This window comes from Tupaia chinensis, unplaced genomic scaffold (genome assembly GCF_000334495.1).
Source record: "Tupaia chinensis unplaced genomic scaffold, TupChi_1.0 Scaffold142374_1, whole genome shotgun sequence".
Taxonomy (NCBI): Eukaryota; Metazoa; Chordata; class Mammalia; order Scandentia; family Tupaiidae; genus Tupaia; species Tupaia belangeri.
In genome coordinates, this window is record NW_006202222.1 from 623,743 (window position 1) to 641,871 (window position 18,129).

Here is an 18,129-nt window from a genome sequence, read left to right on the forward strand (position 1 = left end):
GTGTTCCATAGGATATCAAAATAATCACTATCTTTCTGAACTATATTAGATGGCAAGAGAATTGATATCATTGTAAGGTAAGATATTGAAAGTATGCTGCTCTTCCTGCTATGTCTATGATATTTTTATTAATTCTAATTATTTGGATAAGATAAAACCATTTCTAAGTCAATATCTACATATCAGGTGCCAACGGTTTATTAATTTGCTATTGCTATTGGATAGTTACACCAAACACTTGGTAAATAGATTATTTTATTCCTATGGGTGGTCTTTTTCTGCCAACTCAATTTATTATGTGACCATTATACACCACAACATTAATTGGGAGATCATGTTTCTTTTGAAATTTCAGGGATTAGTGTAAATTCAGAGTTAGTGTCTAATTATCTTCAGAATTTTTAGGTGTTTCTCTTTCCAAACATTGGAAAATATTGACAGGTCACCCTGGGTAAACTTTGAGGAAAATTCTATTGTGGTGTCCCTCGCAATCAAGAAATTCTACTTCTAGCAATTGAGTCTGTCTTTGAATTGAATAGAGGCTATAAAGTTGGATTTCTTTCCACTAGATATAGAATTTTTAGTTTATATATGTTATTTACCCATGGTTCACTTATTTCATTGCTTGGAAATGCTTGATTAATTAAACTCTACCACAAATCTACCATAGGTCCAAAATATCCTAATAGTCACTCTGTGTGGGGCTTGTTATGGAAATGTAATTCAACTGACTCTTACAGTTAAATTATATCACCAGATACCTTTTACTTAAGGGACTAGTCTAAAGAGGGCAGCCATTATTTTGTGTTTTTCAATTAAATGGGAGCCTATCATTTGATTCAAAATGGAGGAGTATAGAAAACTTAATATTGAGCAAAGTGAGTCAAACTTGGAAAGATACACATTGTATATCTCCACTCATTTTGTACTGAGTGCTATGGCAGAGATTCAGATCTATGAAGATGTGATAGTGGATAGGATGGGTGTGGGTGTTAGAGACTGTAAGGAGGGAGAGTGCTTCTTAAAGGTGCAGGGGGAGGAAACATTTGACAGATGGAAAAATGTAAAGTTCTCTGTTGAATTAAATAAATAAATAAAAAGTTTTCAGATAGTGGCAATCCACTGGTAATCAGAGACAGAACCAAGAGAACCAAATTTAAATCTCTCTTTTTGCACCCTCCGATTTTCTTTTGTAAACCAATTAGAAGACAACTGTATAGTCAAGAATTTCATAAAGGAGAGCATCTCAAAGATCATGGAATAATGTATAGAAGGGGAAAAAGTAGATTGGATGATATAATAGAAGATACTAAAGACATATTTCCATGATTATTTACCCAATTATCCAAGGTCTCTCAGGGTCGATTATCCTGATTCTCTTTTTAGTCCTGCTGCCTGTGAAATAACTGTGACCAAATGACACCGGAGTTTAAGTAACGCCTGTGGACCTCTTACAATTCAGAATGTCATCATTTCCACTAATACCAGAGAATTGATTCAGAGCCAGTCTTTCCTCCATCTTTCTTTCATTTCATTTATTTCTTTGTTTGGTTTGGTTTACTATAGGTGCTTGCACTTGCCAGAGAGAGATAGACAGAACAAGAGAGAGAAAAAGTAAAAAATCACCCATCCCCTCCCAGAGGATATGGCCACAAAAAAAATCTCTTCTTTGACACTCTCCTCTAGGGACTTCAAACATGCATGTACACATGCCTGGTGTGTTTTTCAAGCTGCCAGGTACAGGACTCAAACTACACAGTTAGTCATTTGGAATCCAGCCTTCTTAACCTCCATGCCATATGCCACCCATCCCTGACCCTCTGCCCCATCTTTCAAAGGGTAACTTCTACAGCTCTTTCTTTCCAAGCATATATTTCTCAACGACTAATTAACTAAAAAGTGTTGGGTTCAGGACCAGCAGTTAGCGTAATGGCTATGTCGCTGGACTCCCACGTAGTCGACCGCGTTCGAGTCCCGGACCCGGTGGCTTAAACTCACGCCGGGCGCGTATGCGTGCGTGCGTGCCCGGGATCCCGAGAGGAGAGTGGAGGAGAAGGGATTGTGGCGTGGCCATCCCCCCTGGGGGGTGATTTCCTGCTTTCTGTCTCTCTGTCTCTCTCTGTCTGGCGAGCGCACGCGCCCTATAGCAAAAACCTCTCAAAAAAAAAAAGTGTTGGGTTCCCAGAGGTCCATAGTGAAGAGTAAGTAAGCAAGTGACCTTTAATAAATCCATTTCAAATTTCTATCTTTGTAAGTTTTTGAGATTTAACTTTAAGTATTTCTAAAGAATTTTTGTTATTTAAACTTTTTTTTGTATATGTCTTCACTGAATTCAAATATTAATCAATCGACTGAGCAACTAGTGAACTAATTAGCTAAATTCATAACCTTGGATAATTACATTTCCATTAATAAATTTGGATCAAGTTTAAAATTATCTTCTTCATTACCAATCATGTCCCTAGAAATCTGTCAATATAAATTAGCAAAATCTTTCAATTCAATTGCAAGAAGACCTTGCAAATATTTCAACTGAGGTAGTTACTATGTAAATAGGTATAAAATTCCTGAAGCCTTATCAATATCTTTACTGCTAATAAGGAATCTCATTCTGCTACTTAGAACAGAATTCAGATAGCTATGTTTGAAAAAAGGTTTCAGCACTATTTGCTCATGCTTAGTTTACCTCTACAATATTTTGTTCCACATTTTAAAAACACAAAGATTATAGAGTTCTCTTTGAATTTTCTGTTGCATTTTACAGCACGTTTGCAATCAAAGTACCAGGTGAGTCCTCCACAATAAGAAAAGCAATAGCAAAATCAAAAGAAGAAACCATTAATATTTCAAGGAATGTTTGATGCATTGTTTATATTTGGTTCCATTAAAACTTATTCTGGATTTTTTTTCCCTAACAGTGAGTTCTGACTCTTCCCACTTCAATGAAATTTGTAGAATAACACAGGAGCAGGCAGGATTTAGAGGCAGCTAGCCTGCTGTGCTCTGAATCAGCTCTCTGACCCTCTTTCATCCTGCAGGTGGGCACAAGGAAAACCCACTCCTAAGTTTCTCACATAGCTGATTTTGTCTCCAGTACCCCAACAGTCTGGCAGGAGGGAACAAGCAGAACTTAAAGGCAGCTAATTGGCTATTCTCTGACTCAACCTCCACCCCCACCCCACAAGTGGGCACAAGGAAAGCCCTCTCCAAAGCCCATGCACCAAGATGTGTGACTTTTGTGTCTTCCTTGTGTTATGCCTGTTCTACTCAGTCCTGTCTTCTTTATGAAGAGAGAGACTGAGAGAAGATACACTGCTCTAATATAGTGAGACTATGGCAAAATTATTCCCCATTCCTTCCTATTGGAGAAATTAAATAAGAAAATCTCTCCTCTTTAAAGTCAAACCCCCCAAACTCCTAGCTTGGATTTTAACACTCTCTCACAAAAGAATAGAGAAACTGGCAGGCAGCCAACATACACTGTAGGAAACAGCTACAGAAACTTATTTAATTTTTAAAAAAAAGTGCATACTACAACAGATGCCTAAAAACCAAAGAAGAATCCCCAAAGTATGAGAAAACTGGAAATTTCTCTCCCACAAAAGAACACATTAATTCTATCATCAGCAATGGGTAAGATACCAGAAGTCACAGAAAAGTCAGAAAAAAAAAATCCGAATCTTCATTGTAACTAAACAGACAACCAATATATAAGAGAAGACAGACAACTAATTCCAGCAGATGAGGAAATCATTCCACAACTCAATGGTGGAATTCCATAAAGAGATAGACACCCTAAAAGAATTAAGCATAACTTCTGGAGATGAAGACTATAATACAAGAAATTGAAATCTCCTTCAAAAACATTAATAGCAGATTAGACCATACAGAAGACAGAATCCATGACCTGAAGGACAAAGCCTCTGAATTAGTCAAAACCACCAAAAACAATGAAAAAAAAAGTGTAAGGACAGCGTACAAGATAATGATTACATTGTGGGACTCCCACGTGGTTGATCGCATTTTGATCTGGACCTGGTGGCTTGAAACACACCAGGTACATATGCATGTATGCCCAATATCCCAATAAGAGAATGGATGAGAAAAGATTTTAGCGTGGCCATTCCACTAGGAGGTAATTTCTTACTTTTTCTCTGCCTTTCTGATGAGTACATGCACCCCATAGCAAAAATCTCTTTGGGAAAAAAGAAAAAAAAGAAATTCTTGTTGAAAACTTTCCAAACATAGAGAAACATTCAGAAATCCAGATACAGAAAATGTAAAGAACACTGAATATTATAGAATCAACATAAGATCTCCCCACAGTACTTCATAGTAAAGACAAAGAAGTATACAAAAAATAGCAAGAGACAAATATCAAGTTATTTACACAGTTTATCCTAATAGACTTACATCCGATCTTTCAACTGAGTCAATGCAAAGAAAGAATAGGAAGACATTTTCAAAATGCTGAAAGAAAAACAATTTCAAATAAGAGTACTATATTTGACAAGATTATCCTTCAAATGGGAAGAAGGAAATGAAATCATTCTAAAACAAATAAAAACTGAAAGAATTTACCAACACTAGATCAGCTTTCAATAAGTACTGAAGGGAGTAGTATATCAGGAAACTATAGAGAGACAAATAGAAACAAAAGAACATAAAACAACTAAGATAGTGGCTAACAAAATGGCAGGGATATTGATAATAACATTGAATGTTAATGGGTTAAATTCTCTAGGTAAAAGACAAAGACTGGCTAAATAATACAGAAAAAGTTCTCTAGATACCTCTTACAAGAAAGACATCTCACTGATAAAGATGGACATAGACTTAAAGTGAAGGACTAGCAAGAGATATTCACCAAGAAGATGTAACACTTACAAATTACTCTTGCACACCCAACACTGGAGCATCCAAACACATGAAAAAAAATACTGATAGATATAAATGAAGAGATATACTGCAACACACTAATCATTGGGGATCTCAATACCCTACTGTCTCTTCTGGACAGATTATTTACACAAAAAAATAAATGAAGAGATATACTGCAACACACTAATCATTGGGGATCTCAATACCCTACTGTCTCTTCTGGACAGATTATTTACACAAAAAAATAAATGAAGAGATATACTGCAACACACTAATCATTGGGGATCTCAATACCCTACTGTCTCTTCTGGACAGATTATTTACACAAAAAAATAAATGAAGAGATATACTGCAACACACTAATCATTGGGGATCTCAATACCCTACTGTCTCTTCTGGACAGATTATTTACACAAAAAAATAAATGAAGAGATATACTGCAACACACTAATCATTGGGGATCTCAATACCCTACTGTCTCTTCTGGACAGATTATTTACACAAAAAAATAAATGAAGAGATATACTGCAACACACTAATCATTGGGGATCTCAATACCCTACTGTCTCTTCTGGACAGATTATTTACACAAAAAAATAAATGAAGAGATATACTGCAACACACTAATCATTGGGGATCTCAATACCCTACTGTCTCTTCTGGACAGATTATTTACACAAAAAAATAAATGAAGAGATATACTGCAACACACTAATCATTGGGGATCTCAATACCCTACTGTCTCTTCTGGACAGATTATTTACACAAAAAAATAAATGAAGAGATATACTGCAACACACTAATCATTGGGGATCTCAATACCCTACTGTCTCTTCTGGACAGATTATTTACACAAAAAAATAAATGAAGAGATATACTGCAACACACTAATCATTGGGGATCTCAATACCCTACTGTCTCTTCTGGACAGATTATTTACACAAAAAAATAAATGAAGAGATATACTGCAACACACTAATCATTGGGGATCTCAATACCCTACTGTCTCTTCTGGACAGATTATTTACACAAAAAAATAAATGAAGAGATATACTGCAACACACTAATCATTGGGGATCTCAATACCCTACTGTCTCTTCTGGACAGATTATTTACACAAAAAAATAAATGAAGAGATATACTGCAACACACTAATCATTGGGGATCTCAATACCCTACTGTCTCTTCTGGACAGATTATTTACACAAAAAAATAAATGAAGAGATATACTGCAACACACTAATCATTGGGGATCTCAATACCCTACTGTCTCTTCTGGACAGATTATTTACACAAAAAAATAAATGAAGAGATATACTGCAACACACTAATCATTGGGGATCTCAATACCCTACTGTCTCTTCTGGACAGATTATTTACACAAAAAAATAAATGAAGAGATATACTGCAACACACTAATCATTGGGGATCTCAATACCCTACTGTCTCTTCTGGACAGATTATTTACACAAAAAAATAAATGAAGAGATATACTGCAACACACTAATCATTGGGGATCTCAATACCCTACTGTCTCTTCTGGACAGATTATTTACACAAAAAAATAAATGAAGAGATATACTGCAACACACTAATCATTGGGGATCTCAATACCCTACTGTCTCTTCTGGACAGATTATTTACACAAAAAAATAAATGAAGAGATATACTGCAACACACTAATCATTGGGGATCTCAATACCCTACTGTCTCTTCTGGACAGATTATTTACACAAAAAAATAAATGAAGAGATATACTGCAACACACTAATCATTGGGGATCTCAATACCCTACTGTCTCTTCTGGACAGATTATTTACACAAAAAAATAAATGAAGAGATATACTGCAACACACTAATCATTGGGGATCTCAATACCCTACTGTCTCTTCTGGACAGATTATTTACACAAAAAAATAAATGAAGAGATATACTGCAACACACTAATCATTGGGGATCTCAATACCCTACTGTCTCTTCTGGACAGATTATTTACACAAAAAAATAAATGAAGAGATATACTGCAACACACTAATCATTGGGGATCTCAATACCCTACTGTCTCTTCTGGACAGATTATTTACACAAAAAAATAAATGAAGAGATATACTGCAACACACTAATCATTGGGGATCTCAATACCCTACTGTCTCTTCTGGACAGATTATTTACACAAAAAAATAAATGAAGAGATATACTGCAACACACTAATCATTGGGGATCTCAATACCCTACTGTCTCTTCTGGACAGATTATTTACACAAAAAAATAAATGAAGAGATATACTGCAACACACTAATCATTGGGGATCTCAATACCCTACTGTCTCTTCTGGACAGATTATTTACACAAAAAAATAAATGAAGAGATATACTGCAACACACTAATCATTGGGGATCTCAATACCCTACTGTCTCTTCTGGACAGATTATTTACACAAAAAAATAAATGAAGAGATATACTGCAACACACTAATCATTGGGGATCTCAATACCCTACTGTCTCTTCTGGACAGATTATTTACACAAAAAAATAAATGAAGAGATACAGGATCTAAGCAATATCATAAATCAAATGGACTTGACAGACTCCTATAGAATATTTCTCAACAACCACAAAATACACATTTTTCTCACCCTGCATGGCACATTTTCAATGATCAACCACATTATATGACACAATACAGGCCTTTAAAAATTCAAATGTACAGAAACAATAACCAGCATCTTTTTTGACCACAAGGGAATCAAACTTGAAATAAACTACAGGAAGAACACTTGAAAATACACAAATACATAGAAACTAAATAACTGATTCCTGAATGACTTCACAACCACTGAAGAAATTTAGACAAAAATCAAGTCATTAAAACCAATGGGGGGCCGACAGGTGTCATGGTGGTTAAGGCACTTGATTCCCACATGGCCAACTGTAGTTCAAAGTCCAGACTTGGTGGCTTGGAACTCATGCTGGGCACACATGTGTATGGGTCCCCACATCTCAAAAGAACAATGGAGGAGAAGGGATTGTCACATGGCCATCAACCCTGTGGGGAGGGGGAGGTGAATAACTCTTTGTCCCTCTGACATGCCTACACACTCAAGAAATTTGTGAAATGGGCCAAGAGGTGAAAATTCTCCACAAACTAGCTAGGTTGTAAGGATCAAAGTAAAACCAGCCTGCAGAAGAGCCATGGAGCTCAGACTCTATGGTGCAACCCAAAGCATAATGGACTGCAGAGCTGGAACCACAAGCTGACTGTGGTCCAAGTCTCCTGTCTGGTTGGCATGAAAAGATGCTACATGCATGCTCAGAATCTTGGTGAGCTTGAGTACTGCAGGAAGGTGATCACAGTGTGACCAAGCCCTGTGAAATGTGCCACTCTTTCTCTCTTTCACTTTCTTTTTCTCTCTCTTATGTATACACACTCTATCATAAATTATTAAAAAGAAGAAGAAGAAAAGTTGTCTTTGAAATCTACTACAGAGTTAAAAGTCAGGTGGGAACTGCACAGAGAAGTGTGCTTGGGGCCCACATTGATGAAAAACAGATTATTATAACTGATTTCACTTCAACTGGGAAACACTGAGCATGAGCTTTAAACTGTGTGGATCAGAGTATAGTGCTCCGAGAAAAGTAAGAGCCTTGAAAAGGGATGAGACTGACCACAAGGAAGTAGTAGAGCCTGTATGCAAGCCCAGCCAGTCCAGCTTCAGATTCTTTGCCCCTTATTACTACTCTATTCTCCGTATATTTCACTCTAGTCATTAAGATATCAGTTAGAACCCAAAATTTAAAAAATCTGAATTTTCTCTTTCTACCTTTGTAAGATAGTAAATGGAAGATAAAACGAACTAATGAATTGCTTTAGAAAATTTAAAATATTCCCATAGTTACAGATACATTTTTGTCATCAAGGGAAGTTGATTTTATGTATTACTGAAATAGAATATACCTTATTGGTGCATCAATAGCATAACTAAGGAGATTTTATTGAAAGATGATCTTATGTCTCATGAATAACCGCTGAATTTCAGAATCTGAGAGTACCATGTTGATCAATGAGGTTTACAGCACAATGGGCTGACAGATCACCTACAGGAGGCTAATAAACTTCAAACAAATGATTGCTTCATAGAGTGTGTATGTTTAGTGGGTGTTTATTCACTTTTGCTTCCTCAAGAATGACTTTATCAAAGAAACTTCAACAAAATTCTTAACATAACAGTTGGAGAGGGTTCTGATACAGAAATTGAAAAATATCTACCAGAAAAAATAAAAGGTAGTCTAAAACAACGAGCAAATGAAATGTTAGTAAAAACAATAAAGAAACTTCAAAAATCCTCCTATTCATGAAAGCAACAAGAATAACATAAAATGTCATGAGAATCAACTTTTTAGAGCTCAAAGAATTAACCAAACACTTGTAGCAGTCCAGGGAGAATGGGTAAAACAAACAAACAAACAAAACAGCTATATCTCTGTAAGAACAAGGAGGTTTGACACACTTTAGGTTGATTTTTCCAACTTTCATTGCTTAACTTCATGATAGTCTTGGAAAAAAAAATAGCCCCAATTGCAGCGAAAAGCAGCTATCTGGAAGTCACAGGAAGATAGAGAATGTTGTTTTAGGTTCATAAAACTTGGATACCAGAGAATTATCATTATGTGACAGATATAATGGCTCAATGAAAGATTCCCCCTTGCAGGCTGGTCTTTATTTATTCTGATCTAAACCTTGCCTAATGCTAACAACCTTTTGCATTGAGCTGTTTGTAAAAAAAAAATCATAATTAATATTATGACTGCTTGAGGCAGTGGGTACCAGCCTAAGAGAGAGTTTTCTATTGCCTGGTTGAGTGTTAAAAGTGTATCCCCTCTCTATCTCTCTTTCTCTCCACACACACAGAAAACCTCTGAGAGATTTATTTATTGCAGGCATTAAAGGAAATTTATGACCAATCAGCAAGCATACTGACAAAGTAGAGATTTTAATGGTCACACAGAACAGACTTAACAGAATTATTTCAGAAGTGTCACTAAACAAACATCTGTGACAATTGAAATCAACAACAATAAACCCTGAGGAGAGAGAAGAATCTGAATTCTAGAGTCTTCATGCTAATTATTATTTTTTTAGAGGTTTTTGCCACAGGGCATGTGCACTTGCTGGAAAGAGAGAGAGACAGAGACAATAAGAAGGAAAGTGAGAAATCATTCCTCCTGGGGAGATGGCCGCACCACAACCCTTTCTCCTCCATTCTTTCCTAGGATCTCTGACACACACGCACACGTGCCTGACCAGCCTCAAGCTACTGGGTCCAGGACTTAAGCCACGTCCAGCAACACGTCCTCTATGCCATCTGCTGGACTCCATGTTAATTATTTTAAATGCCTTGGCTTCAACAAAAAATTAGTAAACATAAGCAGGTATGAAAAATAAAGCCCTACACAGAAGGAGGGGAAAATAGTCAATGGACCTGGTCTCAGAAGCAGCACAGGTGTTAGACTTTTTTAAAAAAAATTTATTTATTCATTCATTTATTTTAATTTGACCAGAGAGAGACACACAAAGAGAGAGGGAAAGTGAGAAAGCAAGCCGCCAGGTCCAGGATTCAAACCATGGTCAGCCATGTAGGAGTGTCCAGCAACTTAACCACCATGCCACCTGCTGGTCCCCAAGTCTGGACTCTTTGACCTATGATACTGTTTGTTTTGAAACTGCAATCAAATTACTAACATGCTCTCTTATATTTATTATCCTTTTCTCCCTCCCTAATTCTTTTCACTGGTTCCTGATTAACTGCTTGAATTACCCAAAAGGCCTATATACATATACATCCTTCTAGAGTCCCCAAAATATTGAAACATGAATGGGATAGGGAGTGTTTTAATCATATTCATAAGCCTTCTACACTTTAAAATATTTATGTAATGATACAATAAGAACAGAAGAAATAACAAATGCATGAGATACTAGGGCCCATCAATAGAGTGAGTAATTCATTTATTTTAAATCATCCTTACCAATTCATGGAGCAGTAGGAGATGGCTGGAAGAAGAACTAGTTTTCTGACATTTAGTAAGCAATCTTTCTCAAATCTTTCTCTTATTTGGAGTGTATCAACTCATAAAATAAACATCTTTTAGGTCTAATATGACTGTAGAAGGTATTTTTACCATGTCTACCAAAGTGTAACACTTCAGCTGAACCATTCACACATAGGGATATGCCTTTAGTAACTTTGCTTTTGCTACACAGATGACTGGTTCTAGACTAACTGGATGGGCTCTCCTGGAGATTTGAAAATGGAATTCGAAACAGTAGAAAACAGCAAAATTGGCCTTTGAACAAAGGAAATGTAACTTAGGAGCTATGAACGAATAAGGAGAGAAATCTGATCTTAAGAGAGAAAGGAATTAAATGGCTTCATGGGGGAATATAATGATTGTGAAAAGGGCATGGACTCATCTATTTTTCTTCTCATTATGTCCCTGGCATCTGGTGCTCCACTTAGAATATGGCAAATGCTTATTAAATATTTGTTGAGTATGTGAGTGGAACTAAATAAATGAATGCTCAAGTTTGTTTAGTGGTAAAATAAGTGTATTATTAATGGGCATTATCCCTTTCTTTATAGGTATTAGTTACCCAAATATTTGAATATTGATTTAACTTTATCAGAGCCAGAAAAATCTCCAAAGTTAAATATTAACCAAAAGAAAGAAGACATATGTCTATGACTTTTCTTAACCTAAGTAAAATCACCAAGTGATTTGCTGGCATTGTTGTTTTATTGGTTTAATCAAAACTTAAGGGGGGGTCTGCAGGTGGTGTAGTGTATTAAGATGTTGGACTGCCATATGGCTGACTACAGTTCAAGTCCCAGACGTGGTGTCCTAAAACTCAGGCAGGGCATGTGTGCCCAAAATCCCAAGAGGAGAATGGAGTAGAGGAGATTGCAGTGTGACCATTCCCCCAGGGGGGTGACTTCCCACTTTGTCTCTCTGTGTCTCCAGCTAGCACATATGCCCTACAGCAAAACTAAAAAAAAAATGAAATAAAATTTGAGACTAATTTTTCTTTTGAGAGAAATATATGACTATAAGAACTCCATAAAATTCACCTAGGAGTTTTATTTCCAAATAGCTTTCTTTTTTTTTATTTTTCTTATAATGTACCAGCTAGTAAGAAAGATCTATTGTCCCTTGGATTTGGCATCATGTAATGATATAGAGAATATTTCTGTTCCTGGAAACCTTAGAATTTCAGACCTTTCCTGTTTCTAGATTTTCGAAATCATTTTAGTTTGAACTACTCTGACTCATGTAGCACACTTTATCTAAAGGCTTAGAAAAATGAGACTGAAGATGCTGATCAGAGATAGCTTGGCCTGATGAGATGCTCTTTCCATAACTACTAAGAGAAGTAGGCAATATTGAAGGTTAAATTCTGTTGCTAAGCAACTCGAAAACATCCAGTACACCTAAGGACTCTCCTCCACTGAAAGACAAGTCATAGAGAACTGCATCAATCAATTCAACAATCAAATGCCATTTCTTTGAAAGAGTGCTCATCTGATAAGGTCATATCCTTTGACGGCATCCAGCATAAGTATGGTTATTCAACTGTAGTTCTGCATCATTCCGGTGTGCAGATGTGGCCACAGAACTAACAATTCCTTCTTATTTAATAGCTTTTACATCCGAAACTTTGAATTCATTAATTCAGTTCATTAGCTGAACTCACACTTGGCCTTACGCCATGTCAGATGCTGTAAGTGCAGAAATAAATGAGGAAATTCCGGGGAGGTTAAGCCACAGGAAGATCACATTCTGATGGGGGAGGGGGCGAGGGAGGGGGGAGAGAAAGTATTTCAAAAGCAAACAAGCAAGAAACAAATACATCCAGAGTATAGGAAAAATACAGAGTAAGAAATTACTTTTCTGAAGAACTTGATGTCTGAGCTGAGTTTTAAAGTAACAAGAACAAAAACAAAAATTCCTATATTTTTTGTAAATACTTATTATCTTCTTAAGAAGATGTTTTATTCCTGGTATTTTTCTAAGTCTTATTTGAATTCATTATTACTGTTATTGAAGAGTCAACATTATAAAGAAATCAAAGCTATATAAATGGAAAGATAAAGAAATAAGTGGAAAGATTTTCTGTGTTTCTTTATCTCTCTTTCTCTCTCATTCATGGAAGAGGTAAATATATAAACAAGAGAGAATATGGCATCTGGCTCCACCAAAGCAAGTAGGAAATAAGGTGGAGGCTACTATATGTTTTATTACTTGGCCTCAGAAATCATATACTGAGTCTGGCTCTGTGGCCCAGTGGTAATGTGCTCCTCAAGAGAAGACAAGTCCTGTGTGACAACTGCAGTTCAAACCCCCAGCCTGGTCAGTCCAAAATATGCAGGGACATGAATGCCCAAGGTTCAGTGCACTGGAAGGTTAGAGGAAGGAGATTACAATGTGACCAGATCTTGTGGCGATTGCTCCTCTCTCTACATCTCTTTTATTCTCATTCTCATGTGCCCGCACATGAGCTCTACCATGAATAAAGAAAAAACCTAAATCATACACTGATATTACTACAATATTCTTTGGGACTGGTCACATAGGTCAGCCCTACTCAGTGTGGGAGGGTGCTGCACAAGGATGTACATACCAGGTGGTAAGAGCCATTGGTGACCATTTTGGAGATAGTCTACCATTGCAAAAGGAGAGGAGGCAGAAAAAAGAGAAAAAAGAAAGAGTCAGAAATTTAGGGAACAACAAAGTGGGATTGACAATAATGCATTAAAAAGTTCTCTTTAGCATATTGATGTGATGAATTACATTCATCAATTTTCAAATTAATACCAGCCTGTTATGCCTAGATAAATAATGGTTGGTGTGGTGTAAGACTCATTTTATATATTGTCATTTTTTTTTTTTTTTGGAGAGGTTTTTTTTGCTTTAGGGCGCGTGCGCTCGCCAGACAGACAGAAAGAGACATAGAGACAGAAAGTGAGAAATCACCCCCCAGGGGGGATGGTCACGCCGCAATCTCTTCTTCTCCATTCTCCTCTCGGGATCTTGGGCACGTTTGCACACGCACCCGGTGTGAGTTTTAAGCCACCGGGTCCGGGACGCGAACCACGGTCGACTATGTGGGAGTCCAGTGACATAGCCATTACGCTAACTGCTGGTTCTCTATATTGTCATATTTGATTTGCTAATATTTTAATAGGATTTTTATATGTATAAGAGATTTGGTCTGTAATTTCATATCATTTTCTAATTTTCGTATTAGGATGATGCTGGCTTCATAGAATGGATTATGAAGTCTTCTCTCTGCTCTTACTCTTTGAAAGAGATTTTAGGAAATATATAACTTCTTTCTTAAATGTGTGGTAGAATTCACAAGTGAATCCATTTGGGACTGGTGCTTTTTGTTTTGGAAGGTTGTTAATTCAATTTTTAAAATATATAGGCTCATTCAGATTGTCTATTTTTTCCTTGTATGAGTTTTGGCAGATTGTGTCTTTCAAGGAATTGATCCATTTCATTTAGGTCATTGCATTTGTGAGAATAGAGTTGTTCATAGTATTCCCTTATTATTCTTTTAACATTTGTTGATAGTCACGTCCCTCTTTTCATTTCTGATATTAGTAATTTGTGCCCACTTTCCTTTTTTTTAGTTGGTCTGAAGCTTATTGATTTTATTAATCTTTTCAGAGGACCAGTTTTCAGTTTTATTGATTTTCTGCTTCCAATTTTATTTATTTATTCTCTAATATTTATTATATCTTTTCTTCTGCTTACTTGGAATTTATTTTTCTCTTCTTTTTCTATGCCTTAGATGGAGTCTTAGATCATTGATTTTAAGCCTTCCTTTTTTCTAATATATACATTCAATGTTATACATTTCCAATTAAGCAAAGTTTTGGTTTTATCTTTACTTAGCTAATTTCTCATGAGATTTGTTCTTTGACCCATGTTTGTTTGGAAATATGTTATTTAATTGCTATGTATTTTGGATTTTTCCAGTTATCTTTTAATTATTGTTTTCTACTTTAATCCATCATGATATGAGAGAAGATATTAAATGATTTCATTTAGATGTATTTTATGACCTATCATGTGATTTATCTTGCGGAATATTATACACAAACTTGAAAAGAATGTATAGTATAATATATCTAGTTGATTGATAGTGTTGAACTCAGCTGCGTCCTTTCTGATTTTCTGCCTGCTGGATCTATTGATTTCTAATAGAGGATATTAAGGTTTCCAGCTATAACTGTGAATTCATGTATTTCTCCTTACAGTTCCTTTTTTGGTTTATACAATCAGATACTCTATTAATAGACACATACACATTAAAGATTATTATGTCTTATGGATAATTGACCTCTTTATTATTACACAATGCCCTTCTTAATTCCTGGTAACTTTCCTTACTTTACTTCTAAGTAACTTTCTTTTACATCCTTCATGTGCACCCATATCACTGCCTTTACCATAACACTCTCCTTGCTGAAATTTTCAGTTTGCAAATAGGGACAGTATAACATCATCCTTTCCTACGTCAATATTCATTTCACTCTCCTGTCAGATTGCGTTGATGGGGACTTCCAATACTACATAGGAAAGGAGTGGAGAAAGTGGACAGCTTTGTGTTGCTTCAGTTTTTGGTGGAAAAGTTTTAGCTTTCATCCCATTCAGTGTGATGTTTCTCACAGATTGCTTTTATTGTGTTGAGACATGAAAATAAGTATACCTTCTCTACCTATTTTGTTGAGAGCCTTAATCATGAAGGGATGTGCATTTTATCAAATGCTTTCTCTGCATCAGTTGATATAACATATGTTTTGTCACTTTTCTTGTGTTCATGTGATGTATTACATTTATTGTCGTACATATGTCGAATCATCCTTGCATTGCTGAGATGAAGTCTCCTTGGTCATGGTGTATAATCTTTTTAGTGTGCTGTTGGATTTGATTTCCTAGTATCTTGTTGAGAAATTTTTTGTGTCTGTGCTCATCAAGGATATGGGTCTATAGTTTTTGTTGTTGTTGTTTGTTTGTTTGTTTTATCCTTACGTGCTTTTGCTACCAAGATGGTCAAGATTTCATAAGAAGGATTTGAAAGGGTTCCTTGTATTTGGATCTTTAGAACTAGTTTGAGGAGACTTGGTTTTAATTCTTCTCTAAAAGTTTTGTACAATTCAGAAATGAAGCCATTGGTACCTGAGCTTTTCTTTGTTGGGAATCCATTATTGATTCAGATTTATTATTTATTATTGGTCTACTCAGGCTTTCTATTTCTTCCTGGTTTGTCTCTCTCTCTCCCCCCCTCCACCCCTCTCCCTCTCTCTCTCTCTCTCTCTCTCTATATATATATATATAGATAGATAGATAGATAGATATAGATATAGATATAGATATAGATAGATAGATAGATAGATAGATAGATAGAGTGTGTGTGTGTGTATGTCCAGGAAATTGTTCATTTCTTCTATTCCCTAATCTAAATAGATAGATAGATAGAGTGTGTGTGTGTGTGTGTGTGTGTGTGTGTATGTCCAGGAAATTGTTCATTTCTTCTATTCCCTAATCTAATCTGTGACGTCTGTTGTGATATCACCTTTTTCACTTCTGATTTTACTTATCTGGGTCCTTTATTTTTTTAAGTTAGTCTAGCTAATGGTTTTAATTATTTTGTTTATCCTTGTGCATGCGTGCCCAGGATTCCGAGAGGAGACTAGAGGAGAAGGGATTGCAGTGTGGCCATCCTCCCTAGAGGGTGATTTCTCACATTCTGTCTCTCTATCTTTCTCTGTCTTTCCAGCAAGCACACACAGCCTATAGCAAAAACCTCTAAAAAAAAAAAAAAAAATAGGGACCAGCAGTTAGCGTAATTATTTTGTTCATCCTCTCAAAACCCAATGTTTTGTTGATTTTTTTGTATTGTTTTTTTATTCTCTGTTTCATTTGTTTCTGCTCTAATCTTTATTACTTTATACACTTTAACCAATAGATCCCCTTTATTCTCTCCCTCAGCTTTGGGGAAACATCATTCTACTCTCTGCTTCTATGTATTGGACTTTTATTAGATTCCACATATAAATGCTATCATGCAGTGTTTGTCCTTCTGTGCCTAATGTATATTACTTAACTTGATGTCCTACATGCTAATCCATATTGTTACAAATGACAGGATTTCCTTCATTTTTAAGGCAGAGCAGTATTCCATTGTGTCTATATACTATATTTTCTTTATTTGTCCATCTATTGATAGGCAGTTAGGTTGATTTTTTTTATCCCCTTGGCTATCATGAACAATGGTGCAATGAACAAAAGGGTGCAGATATTTGTCTGAAAACCTAATTTCACATGGAACCACAAGACTCCAAAAGTCAATACAATCTTGAGAAAAAAAGAATGAAACTGGAGAAAAATTACACTACCTGATTTCAAAATGCACTACAAAACAATGATAATATAAATAGCATATTATATATTGATCAATGGAAGACAATGGAGAGACTAGAAATAAATCCACACATTTATAGTTCATTGATCTTTGACAAAGTTGCCAAGAGCTCACAATGAAGAAAGGCTAGACTTTCCAATAAATGGTGTTAGAAAAACTGATTATCCACATGCAAAAGGATGAAATTGAAATGTATATCATAGTAGATACAAAAATCTACTTAAAATGAATTAAAGACAACATATACCTGAAACTGTAAAACTGTTAGTAGGAAAAACACTTTTGTTTGTTTGTTTGTTTTAGTCATAGGGTGTGTATCCTCACTGGAGAGAGACAGAGAGGAAAGTGAGAAATCACCCCCCGGAGGGATGGCCACACCACAATCCCTTCTGGGGGGTTATTTTTCACCTTCTTTTTCTCTGTCTATGTCTTTCTGGTGAGCACACATGCCCTATAGCAAATACAAAATACATTTTGTTTTGATATATATACTTACTGATTATATCACACTATGGCAAACATAAACTTTGGCTGTTATTTCTTGGAGTAATTTTTTTAAACCTAGGGGCAATGCTTTCCTAAATGTTTTAGGTTGTCAGTACTAACAACCTCATGCCACATACTATGAAGTTTGATTATTTAAGTATAGCAGCTACATCATTTTTAATTTAGAATTTTGTATGTCTACAGCTAGGGCTCAGGTATTTCTGAGCCTATCTGAATAAATGGTATGACAGCCCAATGGTCAATAATGTATA

At 35.8% G+C, this 18,129-nt stretch overlaps 1 protein-coding gene across 1 annotated transcript in view; it reads left to right on the plus strand.

Annotated features, from left to right (window-relative positions):
- Positions 1-844: 844 nt before the first annotated feature.
- LOC102480806 (transcription elongation factor A protein-like 4) overlaps positions 845-18,129 on the plus strand; it is a 62,693-nt gene continuing 45,408 nt past the window's right edge. Inside the window, 2 exon segments of the mRNA XM_006163495.2 lie at positions 845-1,001; positions 2,765-2,787. Of these exon segments, the coding sequence (XP_006163557.2) occupies positions 845-1,001; positions 2,765-2,787 (180 nt within the window).